Source organism: Phyllobates terribilis, unplaced genomic scaffold (assembly GCF_046119375.1).
Source record: "Phyllobates terribilis strain yellow unplaced genomic scaffold, ASM4611937v1 Scaffold_13__5_contigs__length_258822181, whole genome shotgun sequence".
NCBI classification, from domain to species: Eukaryota; Metazoa; Chordata; class Amphibia; order Anura; family Dendrobatidae; genus Phyllobates; species Phyllobates terribilis.
This window is the reverse complement of record NW_027362773.1, coordinates 116,939,446-116,967,210: the sequence shown is the minus strand read 5'-3', so window position 1 is coordinate 116,967,210 and position 27,765 is coordinate 116,939,446. Positions and strand designations below refer to the sequence as shown.

At 48.5% G+C, this 27,765-nt stretch overlaps 1 protein-coding gene across 1 annotated transcript; it reads left to right on the top strand.

Annotated features, from left to right (window-relative positions):
• Positions 1 to 8: 8 nt before the first annotated feature.
• On the top strand, positions 9 to 4,327 carry LOC141174563 (uncharacterized). The gene is made up of 2 exons (XM_073659501.1): positions 9 to 125; positions 3,294 to 4,327. The coding sequence occupies exons 1-2, from the start codon at positions 102 to 104 to the stop codon at positions 4,068 to 4,070; spliced, it is 801 nt and encodes a 266-aa protein (XP_073515602.1). The 5' UTR covers positions 9 to 101; the 3' UTR covers positions 4,071 to 4,327.
• The last annotated feature ends 23,438 nt before the right edge of the window (positions 4,328 to 27,765 follow it).

Below are 27,765 nucleotides of genomic sequence, written 5' to 3'. Positions count from 1 at the left end.
TCTCCCCTGTTTTCTGATTGGCTGATCGTTTGTATCAAATAGCCGACAGTAGCGGGAATGGTCAGAGACAGATAGTGATCGATCATCCAGACTCGTGCAAGATGGACCTGAAGGAGGAGGTCAAGGTGAGGAGCTGCAGTGGCAGCGTTATAGCGCTATAGCGCAGCTGCTGTTCTTACCTACTGCTGTGCCAGGAAGAGCTGTCCTAGGGGCACTGCTGTTGTGCATATATAATGACGTTTTTAGCTCTACTTGTAGGATGTGAGGCTTAATGTAACACAGCAGAGCTCTGCCCTGTGGGATCTATGGGCGCTCAGGTGTGGCTATGTATGGTACATACATGGCATGATCAGGGGCTTGGTACTGTGGCGGGTAATTGGTCTCCATTTATGATGCTTAAAGGGTTGTCTCCATTTTTTTTGTAGTCCTTATACAATAGTGTATAGTGAGGGCTGAGCTGTACTTGGCTCTTTATGGCAGTCCCATAGAGAACAATGGTGATCATGCCTGGCGATAGATAGGGAGGGAGGGGTGGTGGGTCCTCAAATTAAATGGGTTCCCTTAAAGGATAAAATTACAAACTAATACAAGCACCCAACTGTATCCAGCAGTGGGGTCACTCTGGTTTACATTGAGGCAGGGGAGGGGGTGTCCTCATTCCAGAAACAGGACCACTGTGACCATTGATGTGCAGTCTGTCACCTGACTGCTGCAGCCAATCACTGGTCATAATGACCAGTGAATGTGATGTCTCTCCATCCTGTGCTGGGTTCTAGATGGTTGCTGGTAATTGATCATTGATTAGACCTCATTCAGATATTTGTTTTCACAGAACATGCCATTATAACCTAGAACTGCTGCTTCCAATAGGTGGTGCCATAGAGTTCAAGTCCTCTTTCTCTGAAGAGGCAATTTGCCTTTTATAACTTGGTCTCATTTATTTTTCACCTTGAAAATAAACAACTTTTTTTTTTTCTTTTTTTCAAAAGAAAAATATTGAGCTGAAACAACTTCTAAATATTATTCCTCAATTTCTGGCAGCCAATTAAGTTTCCATACTCTGGCTATGTGCCCACAATGCAGAAATGCTCATGATTTTTTTTCCTGAGCGTTTCTTCATCTCCCTGGCAGAAAAAAGTACATGTGTTTTTTCCTGTCAGGGACATGCGGATGTGAAGCGTTCTTCACTTGCATTTCCGCATGCGGGTTGTCAAGTGTTTTCCAGGCTTTTTTTTTTTTGCATCACTTGGAAAGTGCTTGACAACTTGGTCACACTATATAAATCCATGCAACCGGCATGGATTTATATAGTGTGACCGAAAGAATGGTAAAAAACAAATCTATACTTACCTTCTGATGGCCCCCGGTGTCCTTATCCGATGCATATCGGCTTGCCGGCAGCTCGCGGTAGACTAAAGGACCTGCTGACGTCAGCGGTCGCGTGACCCGTCACATGACTAAATGATGTCATGGCAGGTCCTTGAGTCCACCACGAGCTGCTGGCAAGCTGAGACAAGGACACCGGGGGCCATTAGAGGGTAAGTATAATGTGTAAATTTTTTTTTTTACAGGTTCTATGGTACCCAGGTCCGGAGGAGAGTCTCCTTCTCCAGACCCGGGTACCATCCGCACATTATTGAAGCGCATGGAATCCACATGTACAGATCCAGTGATGAGGATAACATGCTTTCCAATGCAAGTCAATGGTGGCGAAAACGCAGCGCTTCCGCAAAATTGTTAGTGCTGCGTATTTTTCTGCAATGATAATCCGCAGCGGAAATTTCCGCATCATGTGCACAGCACATGCGGAATTATCACTGGGGACCATGGCAGACCTTCTACCAAGAGTCTTTTAAGCATTTCTGCAGCGGAATTGCTTAAACGCATAGTGGGCACACAGCCTTTAAGTTCTTAGTTAACATTTCAATTAACTTGTAAGGCTGTGTGCCCACTATGCGTTTAAGCAATTCCGCTGCAGAAATGCTTAAAAGACTCTTGGTAGAAGGTCTGCCATGGTCCCCAATGATGATCCGCATGTACTGTGCATATGATGCAGAAATTTCTGCTGCAGATTATCATTGAGGAAAAATACTCAGCATTGCCAATTTTGTGGAAGTGCTGCGTTTTTGCCGCCATTGACTTGCATTGAATCGCTTGGATTCTGCATCTGTACATGCAGAATCCATGCGTTTCAATGTGCGGATGGTACCTGGTTTTGGAGAAGGAGACTCTCCTCCGGACCTGGGTACCATTAGTACCTTAAAAAAAAAAAAAAAAAAAAAAATATGCATTATACTTGCCTTCTGATGGCCCCCAGTGTCCTTGTCTCAGCTTGCCGGCAGCTCGCAGTGGACTCAAGGACCTGCCATGATGTAATTTAGTCATGTGACGGGTCACACAACTGCTGACGTCAGCAGGTCCTTTAGTCTACAGCAAGCTGCCAGCAAGCCAGGACGCATCAGATAAAGACACCGGGGCCATCACAAGGTAAGTATAATTTTTATTTTTTACCATTCTTTTGGTCACTAGAGATGTATATCTATATCTGTTGCATAGATTTATGTAGTGTGACCAAGTTGACAATCACTTTTCCAAGTTTTTTTTTTTTTTAATAGCAACCCACATGTGGAAATGCATATGAAGAACGCTTCACGTCCGCATGTCCCTGGCAGGAAAAACGCATGTGTTTTTCTGCCAGGGAGATGCAGAAACGCTCGGGGGGGGAAAAAAAAAATTCCGGAGCATTTCTACATCGTGGACACATACCTAAAAGCACACTGCAGCAATCCCTGTACTGCAGTGATATTGTCGCCTCCTGCTGGTGTAGTGTTGCAACATACTTGGTGCCTAACAGCACCCATGCTGTCTGCACTATATTTTCATGATGTAGTTAAATGTACTACAGAACAGTCTACTCTTCTGTTGCTTCCTTGCCCATCTTGTCTGTGCTGCCCTGCATCCTGAGATGTCTTGTCCCATGCTGCAGTGATCATTTTGGGTGAGACACTCAGGATGCTGGGGTGAGTGGAAGAGGAGACAGTGCAAGAGCTGCACAAATGCCAAGGAATGGTGGGAGTGTAGTGTCGATCTGCATAAGAAACCATGCAGCTTGGTAAAGATCTGTTACAGATGCCTTCTGCTCTGCTGCAATCTGTCATTAAATGCAGGGAACATGACCTTGTAATATGTAGTCCAGCCCTCTGCAACATACAAGTGTTCAATATTGTAGAAAATTATCTTGTCTTGATGCATTATTCTGTTTTTGACTTTTTTTTTTTTTTTTTTTCCCCCAGATGTTTCTGGAGTTCTCAGACAGGCTGGATATCTTCTCCTCCATGAGCCCACCTTTGGGTGACACTCCATTTCCTCCCTCCTGCACTGCGCCCAAAGGCATGGGACTCTCTTCTTTGCGCTACAAGACTGAGCTTTGCAATCGATATGCTGAAAACGGGTTTTGCGCTTACAGAAATCGCTGCCAATTTGCCCATGGCCTGAGCGATCTCCGACCACCATTCCAGCACCCGAAGTATAAGACTGAACTCTGTCGTTCTTTTCATATCCTCGGAACCTGCAGCTATGGTCCACGTTGCCTGTTTGTTCATAGCCATAGTGAGAGGAGGGAAGTACCGGACACTATTCGGCTCCGACAGCGTCGCCCGACCCCATTCTATAGTAAAAAGCAGTGCCGCCTCTGGCGCTCGCCTGCAGGTTGCCCTTATGGATCAAATTGCCTTTTCCAGCACCCAAATTCTGTCCGCGATGTGTGTCGGCACTTTGCAGCCCTTGGGGTCTGTCCGTATGGTGTCCACTGCCTGTTTAAGCACACCCCACCTCCAGACCGCTGGGGAGCGGGAAGTAACGCTGGAAGTGGGTCCATTTCCCCATCAGAATCGGATGCTGATACTGGGAATGACGTTTTCATTGAGTCGGCCAACAATGCTTTCAACTTTTCCAACTTGCTCTTACCACTGGCACTGAAGCTACAGATCTTGGGGGAAGAAAAAATCACTGTAAATGGGCCAAACTTATCCGAGGAGGAGAACTCGCAGGAATGTCATATTTATGGCTAGTTGCAACTAATGTTTTGATGTCCTTGCACTGATCTTAAATGCTTCACATTGTGCCCAAGAATGATCGGATTAGCTTTTATCCCCCTCAACATATGGCTCTTATGTACATAAATGTTTAAGTTATTTCCTTTTTTTAACCCTAAATGTAGATGTAAATTTTAATATTCCTAATGGACCCTATTTGGGTGACTTATGATTTTATATGACAAGATGTGTTTATATCACTAATTAAAACGTTACTTTTTTTCTTTTAATAACTTGTGTAAGGATTTTCTTCCTCCTTTATCCTCAGTGTCAGTTAACACAGATCAACCAGCACAAAGCTGCTAAACGGTAAAATTGTACCGATCGGTTGTTTTAATTGCCTGTTTACACACAGACCACAGACCCCCCCCCCCCCCCCCCCCCCCAAAAAAAAAGTGATCAGCCTGAGACAACATTAATCACCCACATGGGGCTGGTGTAGATAGCATCCCATTCAATAGCTCTGCTCAGCTGCTTTCACTCCTGCTTAGTTGGTATGATCTCTTGATTGTCAGAGTAAGATGCTGATGGTTTTCTGTAGTATCAGGGCACATAATGTGACCTGATTTTAGCAGTTACTTAGTGAAATTTAAAGGGGTTGTCCATGACAAAGGATAACCCCCTTCTCATGACTCGTGTTTGGACCTGTCAAAATGAACTATACTCACCGCTTGTATCATTACTCACTTTTCTGGGCTCTTATGATGCCCTCGCATCAGTCCTTTTGGACCTATCGAACAGGAGGTTGCAGATGCTGCTGACTTCTGCTTGATTTATTTGAAGGCGGGTACAGTGATGCCAGCACTGAGTGCAGAGCTCATGTGACATAACCTGCTGTTTGTTCTTACTTGTAGCACCATTAATTTTACAGCAATCACTGTCCCCATGGGGTCTCACAAGCCAGATTTCCTATCAGTAAGTCTGGAGTGTGGGAGGAAACCCACACAAACACGGGGAGAACATACAAACTCCTTGCAGATGTTGTCCTTGGTGGGATTTGAATCCAGGACCCCAGTGCTGCAAAGACATAGTGCTAACCACTGAGCCACCATGCTAATGCTCTTTACAATACTATGTCTGATTGAATGGCCCAAATATATTTTTCACTGATCCAAAGTATGCTTCCCAGACAGAATGAATGTCCCAGAAGCCTCATGCAAGGGTGAGCGATTAATATTACTAGTGCTTGATTATTTATTAATACATGATGCAATAAAACATTTTAAGTTGCAAAATGAAATTTGGCTTATGTCATTACAAAAGTCCCAATTTCTCATGTGGTGCTAAAGGGGAAACTTATTGCCCACCCTTTTGTGTAGCAAAAGATGCTGACACTTAGTGTGTCTCCTCCAGAGGTTAAAAGCCCCTCCCCACCATCAGTCCCCAGTGTTTTCCTGTCCCCCTTGGGGCATGGAGAGGTCCTGCAGTGCTGGCATTGTATCAGATATACTTGCCAGGCAGCTGTTGGTCGGGGCACTCCCTCCTCCCTCCATGGTGCTCCCATTGGGACCGTCCTGCCTATCTGCGCCCCATAGAGGGTAAAGCAAGCCAGGTGGTTTTCATGCTGGGGGCCTGCTTCAGCTCCCCGGCTTCTCCTTCCTCCGGCGTTCTGGGCGCGCGTGCAGCGGAAGTGACGTCATCGCAGGTCCCATCTCTTCCAGCCTGTGCGTTCCACGCTGGGACGGACATCATGGGCGCTCCCAGAGCCGGCAGGCGCGGTCTGGGCGCGAATGCGCACCAGGGTGACATCACTGCAGGTCCTGCTTCCAGCCTGTGTGCTCCACGCCAGGATGCTGATGTTTGAGAGCGTCCCAGGGCCGGCAAGGCCCATATCGATCCGGATTGGCCTTCAAGTGACTGGAAGGGGGGAGGATACTGAGGTTCCTTGCTGGGAGGCACGTTTTTTTTTCCTACAAAAACCTGCCTGAAGATGCCAAAGGTAAGGCTAGCTCCACCATGGAGGGTGACAGATCCAGTATCCCTGCATCTGCAGAGCCCAGCACGCCCTCGACTACAGTGAGTAGTACCTGGGTGGTCACTAAGGGGTTATCTTAGCCTCTCTTTTATATGACACTAGATCTCCCCTCCTAGTTACATGGCTCACCTTCTCTTTCCCTCTCTTAGGAAGACAAGGCCCCCGCTTCTAAGAAGGATAAAGACCAGCCCCGTAGATGTGGTATCTGTGCTAAAAAATTGTCCTCATCCTATAAGAAGTTGTGCTGACCCTGTACAGATAAAATAATTAAAGAAGAAAACCCCTCTCTAATTGAGGAGCTTAGATCTCTTGTTAAACAGGAGGTCCAGATAGTTAGACAGGAGGTCCAAGCTGCTTTTGTTGCGCTGCCTGTCTACTTCTCCTCCAGGCCCTCTCCCCCTAAGAAGAGGAAGATCCAAGAGTTAGACTCGGATGTAGTCTCTATTGACGTTAGTAGCTCTGCCTCTGACGATTTGGATGAAATGGCATCCTTAGGGCCTGCCAAAAAAGTTGAAACCGGAAGATATTTTTCCTCGGACAACTTAGAAGAATTACTGGACGCAGTTAGAGGCACTATAGGGTTGGAGGAAGTAGAGGTCCCCTGTTCTGTTCAAGATGAAATGTTTAGGGGCCTTAGATCAAAAAAGCAGACTGGGTTTCCTGTTCATGAGGTCATTAGAGATCTCATCCGACAGGAATGGGAATCCCCGGAAAACCGCCTAACAACCCCTTCGGAATTAAAGCATAGATTTCCGTTGGAAGGTGAAGAATTTGAGTGGGATTTACCTAAGGTGGACATCCAGGTGGCAAGGGTAGTGAGGAAAACCCTCACTTCCCTTTGAGGATTCATCCCAATTGAAGGATCCATTAGACCGAAAAATGGAAAGTGTCCTTAAAAAATCATGGGAAACCTCTTCTGCCTCTCTCAAAGCGAATATTTCATCGACTTGTGTGGCAAAAACCCTCTTGAAGTGGCTGGCCCAACCAGAGGAGCATCTGTCTCAGGGCACCTCCAGGGCAGACCTGCTAGACTCCATCCCTCTCCTTCAAAAAGCCACAGGCTTCTTAGCGGACACCTCGCCTGAGTCAGTCCGGATAGCGGCTAGAGCAGCTGTCCTATCCAATACTGCTCGCTGTGGCTCAAAACATGGAGTGGGGATGTCCCCTCTAAGATTAAACTCTGTTCCATTCCATTTCAAGGGAAATATGTATTTGGGCAAGCACTGGATGATATCCTGGAGAAGGCCTCGGACAGGAAGAAAACCCTTCCTGAACAGAAACAAACTAAAAAACGTCCCTTTCGACCTACCCAGCGTCACCCCTCACAATATAGGGGAAAGGGAAAGTCTGGGCGCTGGAGCTATCCTAAGGGCGGCAGGGGTCGTAACATCCTTGTTCCTCAGCAACAACATCAGCAGCAGGACAAGCAATGACTTGGGCCATGTAGGGGGGCGTCTCTCGGATTTCTTTCCCCAGTGGCAGGCAATATTTTCCTGCCAGTGGATCCTCAATACCATCAAGGGGGGGGTCTTCTATTGGAATTCGAGAGTCGTCTCCCTCGGGTCCTGAGGGGTCACGTCCCTTCCCTCTCGGGGGGGCTTGGGAACTGCTATCAGTCGGTCTACAAAACCTGCTGAAGTCCAGAGTGGGGCCAGGAGGGTATGGGTCACTATTCAAAAAATTTTTCTAATGCGGAAACCGTCAGGGACCCCACGCATCATAATCAACCTGAAATCCCTAAACCATCAAATACAGACGATTCAAGATGGAGTCCATAAGATAAACTATTCCCTTAATAGGGAAGGATTACGTCATGGCAACCATAGACCTAAAAGATGCATACTACCACGTGCCGATTCATCCGACCCACAGGAAGTTCCTGTGCTTTGCGATTTTCAGGGACAACATAACAGAACACTACCAGTACAACTACCAGTACAACGTACTGCCCTTTGGCATCTCTTCAGCACCTTGGGTGTTTACGAAGATTATGGCAGAAGTCATTGCACTCATCCAAAAACAATGTGTCTGCATAATTCCATACCTGGACGACTTGCTGATTGTCGCCCCTTCGGTGGGGATTCTCAATCTTCATGTTTCTATAACCTTAAAAACTCTTCACTCGTTAGGTTGGGTTCCGAACCTAAAAAAGTCAGAACTCCTTCCTTCGTCGAGGAGGAAATTCCTTGGTGTCTTGCTGGACTCCAACAGAGAAATGTCCTTTCTTCCATTGGAGCATCAAACAGCTCTCAGAACCAAGGTCTCAATTTTCAGACACCAGGAGAATCCAACATTGAGAACCGCAATGTCTGTATTTGGGTCGATGATGGCCTGTATCCAGTCAGTATCATGGGCTCAGGCCCACTCAAGGTCCCTCCAGGATCATATCCTAAAATCATGGGACAGACAAAGGGACTCACTAAACAAACGGACCAGGACCCCCGGTCGGGTAAAAGCTTCCCTTTCTTGGTGGCTAAGCACCCAAAATCTTCGGAGAGGGATTTCTTGGACTCAGGACCCTCTAATTACAGTGACTACTGACGCCAGTATACGAGGATGGGGAGCCATGGTGGCCCAGACTCCTTTTCACGGCAGATGGAATCCCGAGATCAGTGCATGATCCTCCAACTTCAGGGAGCTGAAGGCAGTAGAAAAAACGCTCAGGGCGGCAGTCAACCTAATCTAGGGTACTCACATCAAGATACTCTCGGACAATGTGACTACAGTTGCCTACCTTCGTCATCAAGGAGGTACGAGGGTAGACAGCCTGAAAAAAATCGCAGGTCGAATATTTTCCTGTGCAGAACAACATCTCCTGTCACTTTTGGCAATTCACCTGAAAGGCTCAAACAACATTCAAGCAGAGTTTCTAGGCAGGGAAGACATTCAGCCAGGAGAATGGAGCCTGAATCCTCAAATATTCCAGTCACTGGTAGCAAAATGGGGTCTCCCCGAAGTAGATTTCTTTTCCAGTCGCCTAAACGCAAAACTTCCCCTCTTCTTTTCATTGGACAGAAGAAGCAATGCCATGAATTTGGACGTATTAGCCCATCCCTGGCATTTCAAACTAGTCTATGCGTTTCCTCCAATTCTACTGATAGCAAGAACTATCCAGAAAGTCAGATTAGAGAGAGTGGCAACAATTCTAGTGGCCCCTCTGTGGCCCAAAAGGCCTTGGTTCGGCGCCATCACAGAACTTTGCCTGGATGGTCCTGTGATACTTCCACCGGTCAACAACCTTCTTTCACAAGGTCCCCTATTTTACCCAAATCCTCAGTGGCTAAACCTTGCAGCCTGGTTACTGAAGCCAAGATCTTAAAATCCAAAGGTCTCTCTGAAGAAGTTATAAGAACTCTTCAAGAAAGTAGGAAACCAGTAACCAATGCTATATACAGCAAAATATGGAAAAAAATCCTATCATGGTACGCTCCAGATATTCCTGACACCTCACACCCCAACATTGCTCGGATCCTTGATTTTTTTACAGAATGGATTGGAGTTGGGTCTCAAACCTAGTACTCTCAAGGTGCAGATTTCAGCCCTAAGTTCCATATTCGACCAAGATTTGGCCTCTCACAGATGGATCAAAAGATTCATAACTTCGTCACTCAGACTTCACCCAAAAATTCAGTCTTATGTCCCATCCTGGGATCTTAACGTGGTGCTCCGGGGTCTAACCCTCTCTCCCTTTGAGCCTCTATCTTCCAGCACAATACAGACTCTCTCTCATAAGACTGCCTTTTTAGTAGCTATCACTTCAGCACGGAGAATAGGAGAACTGCAGCCTCTCTCCATCAGAGAACCTTACATGTGTGGCACCCCAGGGGTCTCGTTGCCACAGTAATAGAAATATTGCGTCTGAGAGCAAGTGGGAGGTTTCTCTGGTCAGGAGCCCTAAGCATGCAACACTTCCTGCCCAGACCTGGGAGGGGAGGAATCTGCCCTTATAAACTGGGTATGGGGCGGGATGAGTTCAGTCAGAGCCTGGAGACAGTTCCAGACACTGGGAGAGTTACAGCAGGAGCTCTGTAGGAGCAGTAGCTGAAGACCAGGGGCTGGAAGCTAAGCAGAGATATAGCTCGCCCTGGCAGAAGAATCTAGGAACCGGACACAGGAGTCCGAGGCTGTGGGGACTGATATTCACCCAGCAGCAGAAACCAGACGGCAGGGGATTCCAGGTCCTCTGGCCATAGAAGCCCGGAGGCTCAGTCACAAGGACGCCGAAAGCGCGCGAGACCTGAAGCTCCGCCCCACGCACCGACGCTGCGCAAGGTCCTGGAAGGAGAGGGAGCGACGCTGACGTCACCAGTGCGCGACGCAAGGTCCTCCACCCTGACGATCGTCTGCGGAGCTGCGGCCTACGGAGAAGAAACCACAGAAGGTAGGCCACACTTAACTAGGGGGGAGGAAGATGATGGATACGGAGGGACCCTCTACCACCAGCACGGCCGCTGCCGCAGTAATGCCATTTACAATGCCCTATATCCCCGGAGCGGCCTGACTGCCCCAGTACTCAGGGGAGTCGCATACCCTAAGTGACTTTAAAGAGAGACTGTACAGCCTGTTTAAGGTGTACCCCCTGACAGAAGGACAAAAAGTGAGCATATTGGTAGGCCAGCTAACCGGGGCAGCCCAACGTGAAGTAAAGTCCTGGTCAGTCCGGGACAAGGAGACTGTAAAAGAGATCTTAACTCATCTGAGGGACACTTTTGATACCCGCACCTCAGCCGAGATTAAAATGAGATTTTATGGGTGCAAGCAGCGGGCCCAAGACAGTATAAGAGACTATGCTTTGAATTTGCAAGAGACCCTGGGAGCCATTAAACAGGCAAACCCTGACAGTGTGCGGAATGCAGATGAACTGTTAACTGAGCAATTCATTGAGGGTCTGCTGTCCAACGCCCACCGAACCCAGTTATGTGCAATGGCCTTGCAGAACCCTGGTTTAGACTTTGCAAAGTTCAAAGACAGGGCCATCCGGGTGCTCAGAGAACCAGCACCGGGTAGCGCTGTAACCCACCGGCGCCCTGCTATAACCTATCACCAGGAGGCGGCGCCCTTGTCTACAGAGTCTGTAGGAGCTGGTGCGCAGGCTTTGGATAACAACCCGGCTACAGACCTGCACCATCAGGTCCAAGAGCTAACCAAAAGCGTAGCCGCGCTAACCAGAACTGTGCAGTCTTTACAGGTTTCCCCTCCAGGAAAGATCCAGCTGGCATCCGGACCGGAGGACGTCCCGTGGCGCCGACAGAGGAGGATCCCAACGTCCAGAGGAAGACCCAGCGACAGATACAACGAGGACGGACAACCCATCTGCCGCCGCTGCAATCAACCCGGACACATGGCAAGGTACTGTCATTTAAACGGGCACAACCTGGGGTAGAGGGCCAACCCCCAGGCATAAGATCATCAGGCCCATCGAACTGGCGTGATAAATATGTAGGGGGACGTCCGGTCTTGCCTGTGGTACTGGATGGCATTCCTATGAGTGCCCTACTGGACACTGGGTCACAAGTGACTACCATTCCGTACGTGCTCTTTAAGCGGTACTGGAATGACTCGGACATAACCCGCTACCCAGATGACGACCTGAGTATCATCGCCAGCAATGGTCAGCCCGTGCCGCAGGTGGGGTTCAAAGAGGTGACCATTAAGGTCGGTAAGGTCGAACTGGCGGCACAAGGACTGATTATTGTGGACATTGACCGTCATGAGAGTCACCCTGGAATAACCTTGGGAACTAACGTGATTGAAAATTGTCTTGCAGAGGTGATTCTCATTTTACAGCAGGTTGCCAAGAACGCCAGTTCCAGCCAGCAGCGCGTGCTCCAAAAAGAGATCCGGGCACTGATGAAGCGGCAACAAGTGGAACTATCTGGTGGTAAGATAGGTAGCATGAGAAAGTGTGACCCGTTCCCTATTGCCATGCCCCCGAAAAGTGAGATGATGTTCTGGTGCCGGGCAGCTATTGGTCTAAGAGGTAGAGACTACCAAGCAATGGTAGAACCCGTCTACTCAGACAGTAGGCCCACCATTTTGACAGCACGGGGGGGTGGTCAATGTACGCCATGGGAGGGTGCCCGTCCGCATCATAAATATCGGGGAGAGAGAAGTATGCCTGCCCCGGTATGCCACGCTAGCCAAATTGTTCACCATAAACCAAAATTCTGTAAGGGCCGTGGAACCCTTGCCTCCATCTCAACCAGAGGAAGGTAACGGCTCTAAGAAACAAATGGAGGACTGGTGTCAGCAACTGCATTTGGGTACTGACTCCACTCCCTCACACCAGAAACAGGGAGTCTACCGGGTGGTTCAGGAGTACGAAAGAGTCTTTAGTAAACACCCGCTAGACTTCGGGCGAGTAAAGGGGGTAGAACATCACATCCCCACAGGAGACCATCCGCCCATAAAGGAAAGATACCGACCTGTACCCCCTGCACACTATCAGCATGCAAAAGGGATGTTGCGGGACATGAAGGAGGCTGGGGTAATCAGGGACAGCTGTAGCCCCTGGGCAGCTCCACTAGTTCTAGTGAAAAAGAAGGACAACACAATGAGAATGTGTGTAGACTACAGAAAGGTCAACCGTATCACACACAAGGATGCGTACCCATTACCTAGGATAGAAGAATCTTTAGCTGCATTAAAATCTGCTAACTTCTTCTCCACTTTGGATCTTACTAGCGGGTACTGGCAGGTTCCTGTAGCAGAGGCAGACAAGGAGAAGACTGCATTCACCACCCCGATGGGCCTCAGCGAATTCAACTGTATGCCGTTCGGGCTCTGCAACGCACCAGGAACCTTCCAAAGGTTGATGGAATGCTGTCTGGGACACCGGAATTTCGAGACAGTCCTGTTATAACTGGACGATCTCATCGTCTATTCCAAAACCTACGAGGACCATCTGAAACACCTGGCAGAAGTGTTTGACGCCCTGGCAAACTACGGCCTCAAGGTGAAACCCTCCAAGTGTCACCTGCTGAAACCAAAGGTGCAGTACCTGGGACACGTGGTGAGTGCTGACGGAGTGGCTCCCGACCCCGATAAGATCACCGTGATTAAAGACTGGCCAAGACCCTCCAGCATGAAGGAAGTGCGGCAGTTCCTCGGGTTGGTAGGCTACTACCGAAGATTCATTCCCGGTTTCACCAAAATGGCAGCTCCGATGCAGGACCTCCTGATAGGCCAATCCAGGAAGGCCAAAAACCAGAAGCCGCCCTTCAGATGGGAAAAGCTGGAAGAAGAGTCCTTGCGCCAGCTGAAGATGGCCCTCACGGGGGATGAAATCCTGGCGTACCCTGACTACAGCCAGCCCTTTATCCTCCACACGGACGCGAGCAACATCGGGCTAGGAGCCGTACTGTCCCAGATCCAGCAGGGGAAAGAACGGGTAATTGCTTACGCCAGCCGAAAACTATGGCCCACAGAGAGAAACCCTGAGAATTATAGCTCATTCAAGCTAGAGTTCCTGGCAGTGGTGTGGGCAGTGACCGAACGTTTCAAGTATTACCTTGCCTCTTCCAAGTTCACCGTGTACACGGATAACAATCCGTTGACACACCTGGACACTGCAAGACTTGATGCCCTGGAGCAGAGATGGATGGCCCGCCTGTCCAACTATGAATTCACCATCAAATACCGGGCGGGACGCTCAAATGCCAACGCGGATGCCCTGTCCAGAATGCCAAACTTACCGGACGTAGGGGAAGATCCAGAAGAACTGGAAGAAGTCGAACTCCCTGCGTTCCACCGTCATGGGATTACCCTGTATTCCCACCGTGTAAGGGACAGGCGCTCTGCCACGTTCAATCCCTTACCCCACTACAGCTGGGCGGAGACACAAGACAGTGATCCCACAGTCAATCTGGTGAAGGAAATGCTGACACAGCCTGATGCCCGTCTTGACCCAGACGCTCCGGAGGAGACCAAGCAACTGTGGAAGGAGAAAAGCAGGCTGTTTCTTTACAAGGATAAGCTGTGCCGGAGAATGGTCAACTCTAGAACACATGAGCTGACCTGGCAGGTAGTGGTCCCAAGACGAGACGCGGCTATGGTTCTGGAGGTGTACCACGACGGAGCAGGACACTTCGGATGGAAAAAGCTGGAGTTCTTGTTGCGTGAACGGTTCTACTGGGTAGGCATGAGAGGAGCCATCGAGAGGTGGTGCAGAGACTGTGGCCCGTGCAACCTAAGAAGAAAGGACCGTGCCAGCCAGAAGAGTCCCCTGCAGCCCATCATCACCAGGCAGCCACTGGAACTGGTAGCCCTGGACCATGTGAAACTGGCTCCAAGCAAATCTGGGTACGTCTACGCACTCACCATCGTAGATCACTACTCCCGGTTCCTAGTGGTGGTCCCTGTCAAGGACTTAACGGCCCAAACAGCAGCCAGGGCCTTCCAGCTGCACTTCTGCCGTCCACACGGGTATCCGGAGCAAGTGCTGACAGACCAAGGACCAGACTTCGAAGCGGAGGTCTTCCAGGAGTTCTGCAATCTGTATGGCTGCAGGAAGATAAGAACAACGCCCTATCACCCTCAGACCAACGGACTATGTGAGAAAATGAACCAGGTGGTGATAGACTTGCTAAAAACGTTGCCCCTGGAAGAACGCAGTCTGTGGCCTAAAAAACTGCCTGATTTGGTGGACTTGTACAATCACATTCCCGTAGGCTCCACCAACTGTACCCCGGCTTACCCAATGAGAGCAAGACCTGTTAAGCTGCCTATTGACCTGGATATGGGAGTCCTGACACCTGAGGACACCTCGCCAGAGGCGGACTGGGATACAGAACGGCAGCAGCAGTATCGGAAAGTACAGGAGAGCGTCGAGCGAAGTCTGTCTCAAACAAGAGAAAGGCAAGAGAAGGCTTATAACCAGTATGCTCCCGCTGTTCCCCTGGTACCTGGAGAGCAGGTGTTGAAGAGAAAGAGGCGGCTCCACAAGTTGGACGACCAGTGGGAGAAGGACCCGTACACCGCACTGCCCTCAAGTCATGAGAACCCAAAAGTATGTATCATCAGTAAGGATGGAGGAGAGACCACAGCCATTGTCTCCAGAGACCACCTGAAGAAGTGTCCCGAGCAGCTGCAAAGCCCTGAAGAAGATCAAGAAAACCCTCAACCCGCAGAGGAAAGGGAAGAAATGATCAGTACCGTACTTGGAGACTTTCCCCGGTCCTGGACTCAGATCAACAACGCAGTCGTGGTACCCGTCCTCACCTTTCTCCAGCCAGCCCCTCAAGGACCTATAGAAGAACAGGTAGTGTCAGAAGAGCAGCCGGCCCAGGAGGCAGAAGAATCCATACCAGCAGCCCAGGAGAATCAACCCTCTGCTAATAGTGAGCCTGCCATGCCCCTAGTAAGCCAAAGAGTACGCAGAAAGCTGCCAGGCCTGCCAGTAACACCTTCTACACCCTGTAGTGCAGAACCAGATAGTGGGTTACGTAGGTCCACCAGGAGCACTAGAGGACAGATGCCCGCTCACTGGAGAATCTAAACTGTAATGTAAATTTACCTGTAAATTGCCAATGTTGAAAAAGGTTTATGTTTTTGTTACCTGGTTACTAATTATGTTTCTCTAGTTGCCCTTCAGGTTTATTTGGACTGACAGGTTATGGTGCCTCTTGCAAAGATGGCCGCGGAAGAGAAAACCTGTCTGGCGTGACCTCCTTGTGGCCCAAAGTAGCTAGCCTCAGCCTTGCAGCCACGCCCAGGGCCAACGCTTGGGGTTTGCTTTGGACAGGTCCCCTACTCTGTGCCAAGACTTCACCTTGTTGGGTGATATGGACACCCGGTTACGGACACGCCGTGACCTCTAAAGATTAAAGCTTCTTGTATATATGTTGTTGTATTATTGTTTATACCCTGTATTTGTGTTTTCTTAAAAATGTGTTTAGTCCCGGAGTACTAAAATTCACTAGGGGGGAATGTGGCACCCCAGGGGTCTGGTTGCCACAGTATTAGAAATATTACATCTGAGAGCAAGTGGGAGGTTTCTCTGGTCAGGAGCCCTAAGCATGCAACACTTCCTGCCCAGACCTGGGAGGGGAGGAATCTGCCCTTATAAGCTGGGTCTGGAGAGGGATGAGTTCAGTCAGAGCCTGGAGACAGTTCCAGACACTGGGAGAGTTACAGCAGGAGCTCTGTAGGAGCAGTAGCTGAAGACCAGGGGCTGGAAGCTAAGCAGAGATATAGCTCGCCCTGGCAGAAGAATCTAGGAACCGGACACAGGAGTCCGAGGCTGTGGGGACTGATATTCACCCAGCAGCAGAAACCAGCCGGCAGGGGATTCCAGGTCCTCTGGCCATAGAAGCCCGGAGGCTCAGTCACCAGGAAGGGACCAGCACCACCATCCAGAAGCGGAGGCTAACAGAAGGCCCCAAGTAACCAGCCATACGGGTGAGCACCACACGGTATACTCAGGGACGTGGGCTACTTCTACTCGCTTACAACAAGGTAGCCAGAAAGAGTGCAGATAGACGGGGAGGCCTACAACTCCACCTGGCCAGGGGAACTCCTGTTTGCTCGCAGACTGACCAGGCCCCTTATGTTAGCCAGCACTCCCGTGAGGGTCTGCCTTAATATCACCAGTAAAGACCCTGAACTGCACTGCAAAGACTCTGAGTCGTTCCTGCTTCATTGCCGCACCAGCACTACTAGTACTGGGACTCCCGTGCACTATCACCCTCACCATCAACTACACTGCCCTGGGGCTCCACTCTTCCCGTGGGGAGTCACACTACCTCAGCTGCACACACCATCAGCCCCAGTGGTCTGCCTTGCAGCGGCGGTCCGTGCTGACCGCAATCCACGGGTGGCATAGTCGGACAATTAACCTAAAACCCCCACAAAATACCGCCATCGGCCTGACCACCCTGAGCCACGGGACCGGGTCACCGCCACGGATTCTACAACCCCCAGAGACCCGGCTCCAGGTATCCCTCACATGTCCACACTAGGCCCAGGGGGCGAGTCACATGACTGTGACTGAAGATAGAATCACGCTTCGTTTGGACCCTTCCTTTCTCCCAAAGGTGGTTACGGACTTCCATCGTTCCCCGGAAGTCATCCTTCCCTCCTTCTGCCAGAAACCTTCTAATTCAAAGGAAGCAGAGTTCCATCTCTTAGATGTCCGCAGAGTTGTTCTTTATTATCTTCAACAGACTAGGTCTTGAAGATTGGATGAAAATCTATTCATACAACACTCAGGGCATAACAGAGGAAGGAAGGCAGCTAAATCCACTATAGCAAACTGGATTAAAAAGGCAATCGAGGAAGCCTACTTCAACCAACAGATGGATCCACCGATCGCCTTAAAAGCTCACTCTACTAGATCCACATCAACTTCTTGGGCCGAAAGAGCGGGCGCTTCTACGGAGCAGATTTGCAGGGCAGCTACATGGTCTTCCCTTCACACATTTTCCAAACATTATAGATTAGACTTATCATCCATTAGGGATTTAGCCTTTGGTAGGAAAGTCCTACAAGCTATTGTCCCTCCCTAATAAAATATCGTTGGTATTCCTCCAATGCTGTCGTGGAAGGCGTATTGAGAAAATAGAATTAGTCCTTACCGGTAATTCGGCTTCTAGAAGCCTTCCACGACAACACAAATTTCCCTCCCTATGGATTCCATATAACTGTCAGGTAAGCATTTTTCCAGGTGATCTTGGTAAACACTGGGGACTGACGGTGGGGAGGGGCTTTTATCCTCTCTGTGTTCCTGTCCCCCGATAGGGCGTGGACAACATCCTCCAATGCTGTCGTGGAATACCTCTAGAAACCGAATTACTGGTAAGGACTAATTCTATTTTCTCTCCATTAGACTTTATTCAAATGGATTAACAAAACTGACACCCCCTCCTCCATCATTCTTCTTCTGCGTCAGACGTCTGAGCGCAGCGGGTGCGATGGTGTCACTATAATGCGCCTGCTGTGCTCCAGAAGACATGCTGAGGAGACCGGAGCAGCAGGGAACGGGAAGAGTATTTATTTTTTTTTAATCAATGCGTACTTGTGGGACCCATTATATTCTATGGAATGCTACGTGAGGCCATTACACACTGTAGAAGGCTATGTGGGGGCCACATTACATTCTGTGGAAGGCTATGTGGGGGCCGCATTAATAATAATTTTATTTATATAGCGGCAACATATTCCGCAGCACTTTACAATTAAATATACAAGGTACAAAAAAGAAAGAGCAGCACCTGTCATTTAAGCCTAAAGGGCCCTGCCTGCAGTTTTCATATTCCATTTAGTTTCTGATCTTCATAAAATTTTATTATGATCGCCCCCTTGTAGTGGGTATTTTACTCTTTCCAGGCCTGCAAATCGCAATGTTTTTGGTTCTGATCCATGATGTTCCTGGATGTGTTTGATCAATTTTGGGGAGCCCTTACCAGTGATAATAGATTTATAATGCTTGCGGAATCTAATAAAGAGGGGTCTTACGGTTTTGCCAATGTAATAAAACTAGCACGGACAAAAAAATAACATAAACGACGTATTGTTCTACAAGAAATAAAATCACATACTTGGTGCTGGATTGGACCTATACTTAGTGTTTTACTAGTTAGATGTAGGTGACAGAAGGAGCAGTTTCCACATTTGTGTTCCCCCTAGGATTATTTTTATCAATCCAATTATTCACATTGGATTCCACCCTTTTATGTACTAACTAGCTGTACCCGGCCACGCGTTGCTGTAGCTCAGTCTGGTTATATGGAAAAGAAAAGAGAAAGTGCACATTTGTAAAATATTTAATTTCACAATGCTTGTGGGTATACAATATTTTTTGTTGGGGTATTGCGTGTGTTGCTTTTACGTCCAACAGCTGGTATATAAAAACATAGTAGGCATATAAAAACATGCATGTATTCCAATGCAACATTCATTTTTATTTAAATAGATTATATATTATGTATAATATATATATATATATATATATATATATATATATGTACACATACATACAGTGGGGGAAAAAGAAGACAAAATGAGAAAACAAATCCTGAAAATCACATTGTCTGATTTGGAAAGAAATTTTTTTCAAATTTTGGTGGAAAATATGTATTTGGTCAATTACAAAAGTTCATCTCAATACTTTGTTATATATCCTTTGTTGGCAATGACAGAGGTCAAACGTTTTCTGTAAGTTTTCACAAGGTTGACACACACTGTTGCTAGTATGTTGGCCCATTCCTCCATGCAGATCTCCTCTAGGACAGTGATGTCGCTGGGCAACACGGACTTTCAACTCCCTCCAAAGGTTTTCTATAGAGTTTAGATCTGGAGACTGGCTAGGCCACTCCAGGACCTTGAAATGCTTCTTACGAAGCCACTCCTTTGTTGCCCTGGCGGTGTGCTTGGGATCATTGTCATGCTGAAAGACCCAGCCACGTTTCATCTTCAGTGCCCTAGCTGATGGAAGGAGGGTGCACTCAAAATCTCACGATACATGGCCCCATTCATTCTTTCATGTACACGGATCAGTCGTCCTGGTCCCTTGGCAGAGAAACAGCCCCAAAGCATGATGTTGCCACGCCCATGCTTCACAGTAGGTATGGTGTTCTTTGGATGCAACTCAGCATTCTTTCTCCTCCAAACACGACGAGTTGTGTTTCTACCAAACAGTTCTACTTTGGTTTCATCTGACCATATGACATTCTCCCAATACTCTTCTGGATCATCCAAATGCTCTCTAGCAAACTTCAGACGAGCCTGGACATGTGATGGCTTAAGCAGGGGGACACGTCTGACACTGCAGGATTTGATTCCCTGGCGGCGTAGTGTGTTACTGATGGTAGCCTGTGTAAAGTTGGTCCCATCTCTCTGCAGGTCATTCACAAGGTCCCCCCGTGTGGTTCTGGGATTTTTGCTTACCATTCTTGAGATCATTTTGTCCCCATGGGGTGAGATCTTGTGTGGGGCCCCAGATCAAGGGAGATTATCAATGGTCTTGTATGTCTTCCATTTTCTAATTATTGCTCCCACAGTTGATTTCTTCACACCAAGCTGCTTGCCTATTGCAGATTCAGTCTTCCCAGCCTGGTGCAGGGCTACAATTTTGTTTCTGGTGTCCTTTGACACCTCTTTGGTCTTCACCATAGTGGAGTTTGGAGTGTGACTGTTTGAGGTTGCGGACAGGTGTCTTTTATACTGATAACAAGTTCAAACAGGTGCCAGTGACGTGCCCCCTGCGCCGTGGGGTACTCGGTAGCCGGGCCGGTTGTTTCTAGGGGAGATGTCACAGTGGCGGTGACCCGGTCCGTGACCCAGGGCGGTCAATAAAAGGGGTTTTAAATGAAAAGGGGAATTAAAGTTCTTATAATGTTTAATGTTCGTGATGCCACCTGTGGTATGCGGCTATATGGAGCTGCTGCTGCGGAGCAGGTCCTCTGGAGCTGTTGGTAATGCAGCAGAGTTGGTTCAGCTCTCCACAGGTAGAGCTATGCTCCAGGGCATTGCTGTGGTGATTATAGATGAGGTAGATGTTGTTGTGCAGTGTGGTGCAGGGGACGATGGCGCAGCAATAATTCACAGAGACAGTGGGGTACAGTCTTCAGGGTTTACTCACGATTATCACGTTGCTCCTGGTTACAACTGCAGATTATAACCACCTACGTCATCCTGCGTTCACCACGGGAGGGGTTCAGCAATCCCTTAGATAATTCAAGAGCACTTAGCGGGACCCCTTTCTGTGTGCCTTTCTCAGTCGTCTTCCTGCACTGGCTCTCACCGTCCTGCCCTGCACCTCGCAAACAGTGTCCCAAGCCGGTAACCTCAGATCTTGGCGGGCAACCTGGAGTTCCCTGGATCCTGTGTGGCTACTTTTTTGGCGATTAATTGCGGCTGTGGCAACTACACCCTGCAAATGTAGAAGCCTCCGGTTTCTAGCTGAATGTTGTAATCCCCACTAGTTAGGGGCCGGTCCCCTTTGCGGCCTGATCCTTCCACACCTGGTAGATTCGGGCGTACGGATGGCCTCCAGCACTTCCAGTACCCCTAGGATCCCTTCTTTCCTTCTTGGAGCCTTCCTGTCTGCTCCTCTCCTCTCTTCAGTCTCACCTCCTGGGCCTCTCTCACTCAGGCCCGCTCCTCCTGAGCAGAGCTCCTGCTCCCACTGCTTCTCCTCTCACTGTCTTCTCTGACTGGACCCCTTCTAGATGGTTCCTTCCCTTCTTATACTACTCCTGAAGTGCTCCCCTAAACTGCTTCCTCCACCCACACCCACTACATGGTTCTGCCCTCCAGCTAGGGACCAGGGACTGTGCTCTCCCTTAGGAGCAATCTCGCCCTACCCTCTGAAGTGGAGTGTAATGTATGCAAGTGGTTGGGTCCCGGGCAGTACTCCATACCTTACCCGAGAGTGAGATACCACACCTCAGGGTGAGATGCAGTACCTCTGTGGTGACTGAACCCGCAGGGGCGCCACACCAGTACTACAGGTAATGAGTGGAGGACAGAGGAGCATCTTAAAGAAGAAGTTACTGCTCCTTTTCTAGTTAAAATACCTTTCTCCACCTGCGTCCTTAAAAAGGTTCTTAACAAGTTTTTAAATTTATTCGTAGGATCATTAGCCCGGATAATATAAGTTTTTTTTTTGCTTCAGCAATATACAGTACATCTTCCTAGTTTGTAGCACAATATTTCTGCCTTTGTCGGCTTTACAAATTATTACATCTTTCCAGTTTTTGATTTTACTCAATGCTTTTAGTTCCCCTGTACTTAAATTGTCAGTGGGACTTGTGAATACTAAAGCTTCCACATCTTTTATTACCCTGTCCTGAAACAGATCGAATATTGGAGCTATTGGGGCATGTAGGTGGATGTATACCACCAGTAAATGGTGCAATATTTATTTCTTCAGTTGAATTTACATTTGGTTCACTAGGATCAGCAATACTCAGGCTGGTTTCACACGTTCGTATATTACTGGTACTGGAGATATCCGTGTCCTGTGTGCCCATGTGCCGCATTAGGATCACACGTACCGGCGCCTGGGAATCAGTTTACAGTTAGCGCTGTTCCCAAGCACTGGGTACTGAACACTGCCCTCATCATGGTTCCCTGCCGGCGCTGCGATCAGCACCAGCAGGGACAATGATGAGAGTAGTAGTGTCTGCTCCTGCAGTGTCCACCTGTAAAAATAAGAATAAAATAAAAAATTCTTATACTCACCTTTCCTAAGTGTCCCTCACTGTAATCCATGCGACCAATCACACCGAGGAGCCGGGGAGAACTGATTGGTGTCGCAGTCCATGTATGAAAAGGCATTATACACTTTGTAGGGCAATGTGGGGGCCATTTTACTGTTTGTAGGGCTATGTGGAGGCCATTATACAGTGTGGAGGTTTCTGTGGGGTCCATCAATCTATGTGGGAGCCATCATATTGTTTGGAGAGCTGTGCTGGGGTCACAGTTGGGGCATCATACTGTGTTGGGGTCACTATACTTTGCCGTGGGTGCATATAGCAGGGTCATCATACTGTGCACCTGGAGGGTGGTGTGTAGGAATTCACTGGGTGGGTTTCATACTGTCTGTTATATTATTATTATTATTTTTTTTTTTTTGTGGAGGATGAGATTATAACTTCTGCTATGGGGCCCCATGATTTCTATGTACGTCCCTGGGGGGTCTGTATATAATTAGGGGTTGGGAATGGGCTTCTATTGAAGGAGTTTTGTGTTTGTGTTTAGGAGGTCTGTATTTATATAGGGGGCAGATCTGTGTCTGAATTTAAGGGGTTTAGTGTCTGTATTTCTTTAGTCTAAGTCTATATATTTCTAGTTGGTTGAGTTTTTAGTTTGTATTTGGTGGGTTTATTGTCTATGTTTTAGTGGGTTTTGTCTGGGTCTGTACTTATTTAGGGGTACGATCTGGGGTTTGTAATTGTTTCCTGGGTCTGGGTGTATATTTTCTATAGTGAGTCTGGTCTGAGGCCTGTATACATTTTAGATGTGGAATAGGAATGTCATCTACTTATGGTGATTCAGGTTTTATGAACACTTAAAACTTAAATATTTTACTCTATGCAGAAATCTTTATGTGAGATATTCAGCCCCTTTGACACTCGAGTATAAGCCGACCCGAGTATAAGCCGAGGTACCTAATTTTACCACAAAAAACTGGGAAAACTTATTGACTCGAGTATAAGCCTAGGGTGGGAAATGCTGCAGCTACTGGTAAATTTCCCCATCCTGGTAAGTATTATCCCCTCATCCCCAATCCTGGTATGCATGGCCCCCTCATCCCAATACTAGTATGCATGGCCCCCTCATCCCCATTCCTGGCAAGCATGGCACCCTCATCCCCAATCCTGGTATGCATAGCCCCCTCATCCCCAATCCTGGTATGCATGGCACCTTCATTCCCAATTCTGGTATGCATGTCACCCTCATCCCCAATCCTGGTATGCATGGCACCCTCATCTTCAATCCTGGTAATGCATGGCACCCTCATACCCCAATCCTGGTATGCATTGCCCCTCATCCCCAATCCTGGTATGCATGGCCCCCTCATCCTCCAATCCTGGTATGTATGGCCCCCTCATCCCAATCGTGGTATGCATGGCCCCCTCATCCCCAATCCTGGTATGCATGGCCTCCTTATCCCCAATCCTGGTAATGCATGGCCCCCTCATCCTAAATTCTGGTATGCATGGCCTCCTCATCCTCAATCCTGGTAATGCATGGCCTCCTCATCCCCAATCCTGGTAATGCATGGCCCCTTCATCCCCCAATCCTGGTATGTGACGCGCCCCCTGGGCTGTGGGGTACCCGGTGCCGGGCCGGTAGATGCTGGGGGGGGATGTCACAGTGGCGGTGACCCGGTACGTGACCCAGGGCGGTCAATAAAAAGGAGTTATTGATAGGGGGATTTATAGTGATTGTATAAAGTTCGTGATGCCACCTGTGGTATGTGGCCAAGGGAGCCGCTGCTGCGGAGCAGGTCCTCTGGAGCTGATGTTACTGCAGCAGGGATGGTGTGGTTCTCCGCAGGTAGAGCTTAGCTCCAGGGCAGTGTATATGTTATGGGCTATGCTGGGCGTTGTAGTGCAGGGGTTGATGGTGCAGCAATAATCAGTCCACAACTTAATGGCGGTTTCCTCTTATCTTTACTGGTGGTGATTAGACAAGTCGGGACTAGGGTACTGGCTAGAAGTGGAAGTCCAGGCAGCCTGGAAGCAAGTAAAGAATGCTCCTTGCCAGGTGAAGTTGGAGGCCTTCCCTTTCCACTAAACTCTTTGGCCCTGCTGCTTGTAGCTGTGCGGTGGCCCTCGTCCCTGAGTGCAACGTTTCTGTGCTCACCCGTATGGCAGGCAGCTCGGGCCTTGCTGGTGCGTCGCTCCCACGTGGCGGTGCTGGGCCCTCTGTGCTGCTGAGCCTCCAGGCGTCTGATGGGGCCAGGAGACGAGCAGTCTCCTGCCCTCCGGTTTCTGCGGCTGGGCCTTCAGTGCCCCACAGCCTCGGACTCCGGTGTCCGGTTCTTCTGTGTCCCTCTGGGGTGAACTGCCACACAGCTCCACTCCCCAGCTCCTCTCTCCTCGACGTCCTGACTTCAACTCCTCACACTAAGTCTAACTAATCCTACCCCCAGATCCCAGTTGCCAAGGGGAGGGACTCCCCTTGCTCGTCTGGAGCCAGGAACGTGTTGCATGCTTAGCAAAACCTAATTAGGGGACCCCTGCTTGCTTCAAGGCATGGCATCACCTCTTGTGAGGGAGGTAATGCCATTGTGGCATCCGGACCCCTGGGGTGCCACATATGCATGGCCACCTCATCCCCAATCCAGGTAATGCATGGCCCTCTCATCCCCCAATACTGGTATGCATGGCCTCTTCATTCCCCAATCCTGGTATGTATGGCACCCCTCATCCCCCTATCCTGGTATGTATGGCCCCCTCATCCCTAATCCTGGTATGTATGGCCCCATCACTGCACACATAAAAAAATAAACACTTATGCTCACCTTCCTTCCTCACCTCTTCTCCAGCGCTGCGTCCTGTTCTGCTGCAACAGCTCATGTCAGCATCTGAGCAGTGCATGGCGTCACAGCCATATGCTCTCAGAAGCTGATGTGAGATGCCGGCATATTCACTCCTCTCCACGCCGGGAAAATGGGCGTGGAGAGGAGTGAATATACATCCTCTTTAGTAGCGGGCACTGTCAGCAGGAGCTGTGGCTCCGCGATCTTCTGTGCCCGCTACTAAAGAGAATGAATATTCCCTCTTCTCCACGCCCATGGGAGTGGAGAAGAGGGAATATTCATTTCCCTTTAGAAGCGGGCACACGTGGTAGCTGCAGCAGCTGGCTACTAAGTGTATCCCGCTCCTCCGCCGCCACAATCCCTCCGTCCGCCGCCGCAAACCCCCCACCACTATCCACCAACGGAATATGTATATACTCGAGTATATACTCGAGTATAAGCCGAGGCGGGCTTTTTCAGCATGTGCTGAAAAACTCGGCTTATACTCGAGTATATACAGTAATAAAATACCAAATAAGCAGTTCTATATATGATAAGAATCTAAAGAGAAGCAGCATAGATGTTCAGTATATTTATTTGTGCATGAAAGTTGTTAATAACATGCAAAGATGAAAAAAGAAAGCCTGAATATACAGTCACTTTCTATAGAAAGGAGCAGATGTTGATGATTCCGCTCCTCAGGCCTTTGGTTGCACTTGTGTCGGTTTTGGATATCCAGGTCTGGATCACACATGACGGAGAGGAGAAGAGCAGGAATGTGCGATGTGTGATCTGTGTAGATGGAGCATTTCTGGATTCCTAAAGCACAAAGATCAACCATTTGGCCTTCTGTCTGACCATGGCCAGGAAGGTGAAGGAGCAGCCGCTTCTTCTCTCTGTCCATGGCTAGGTAGGAGAAGGAGCAGCCGCTACCTTCTGTCTGTACAAGGCCAAGTATGAGAAGGAGCAGTCGCTGCCTTCTGTCTGTACAAGGCCTAGTATGGGAAGGAGCAGCCGCTGCCTTCTGTCTGTACAAGGCCAAGTATGAGAAGGAGCAGTCGCTGCCTTCTGCCTGTACAAGGCCAAGTATGGGAAGGAGCAGCCGCTACCTTCTGTCTGTACAAGGCCAAGTATGAGAAGGAGCAGCAGCTTCCTTCTGTATGTCCATATCCGGTAAGAGAAGGAGCAGCCGCTGCCTTCTGTCTGTCCATATCTTGTAGTCGTCTCCTTACCACCACACTGTAGATGAGTCGTCCAGATGGTAACATAGCAAGTATGGCTGAAAGAAATCCTTCAATTTCAGCCTTTAATTACTTGCTATGTTGATCCAGAGGAAGGCGAAAAATAACCCCGAGGATTTGTTGTTGGATTATCCTCATATCAGGGGAAAAAATTCCTTCCTGACCCCAAATATGGCGATCGGAATAAATCCCTGGATGTTTGGTGCTCGAATCTACGTGGCTGTTACGTGGTGGAAGCTCGGTAGGATTTGTCACAGTCCGGTAAATGAGAAAGTCCAGTGTAGTTGTCTCATCCAATTCATGTTAATCTTCATTCCTAGATGTTACTGGAATGGGGCTGATTATTATCAGCCTAATACTCCTGTAAGAAGAGAAATATACACGTCTGAGAATCGGCTCCTCACATATATACTGTATACGGGGGGGTATAATAATAAGGTGTATAGTGGGTATGCATGTTACTGGGCAGTGATAACACTATGTTTCCCTATGTCCTACACTTACATAGTCTTATTTGAATGGTGGGTCGGCTCTGCCGGACTCCACGTCGCTCCAGTTTATGAAATGGAAGAATGGGTGCTCTCGGATGGTCAATGTTATGGCAAATCGGGAAAATGGAGTTTTGCAGAGAAGCTGGAAAATGAGAAAGACCATTAGTCATTATATTATGTATTATTAATGATACATTATTACACAATATCTATCGACTGTCCACATCTAATCTTCTACCTCTCTTAATAATCACCCATCATCCTCCTTCATCTGACCCTACTCACCCCGTCTAAGATGTCAATGGCATCAATGCTGATCCCGGGTGGAAAATATGGGACGTCCTCCTGCAGAGACTTGTGGTACTCCTTCGTTGAGCCTCGGCTATAGAATGGCTTTATCCCTACAATCATCGCATATAGGATGACACCGAAGGAAAATGAGTCCACCAGATGGTTGTAGCTCTTACCGTCCATTATCTGTGGGAACATAAGATAGGAGATGATCTGAATATACCGGGGAGGGGATTTACACACAGAGGATATAAGGACCGATCTGTGGATAGATATCTGCAGGATACTTTGTGATCAGATTATTCCTCAGTCCTACTATCGGCATTAATCACACTGGGATGTTACTTACCTCGGGTGCGATGTAACCTTTCGTGCCAACATATTTGTTCAATATGTCGTCCTCAAACATGACTATGGCGGATAAGCCAAAGTCAGAGATTTTAATGTGTCCGGTCTCATTGAGGAGGATGTTCCCTGGCTTCACGTCCCTGCAGGGAGAAGACAATGATTGTGAGGAGAATTCATGAAAAGAACTTTCTACAATAGATATGTAAGGAGACAACAGAGAGTCACAGGGGACAGATTTATAGAGATGAACTGATTACCGATGTATGATGTCACGTTCATGCAGGAATTGGAGTCCGCACACCATCTCTGCTGCAAAGAGTCTGTGGAGTAGAAAGTACAGGTTGGATCAGTGGTT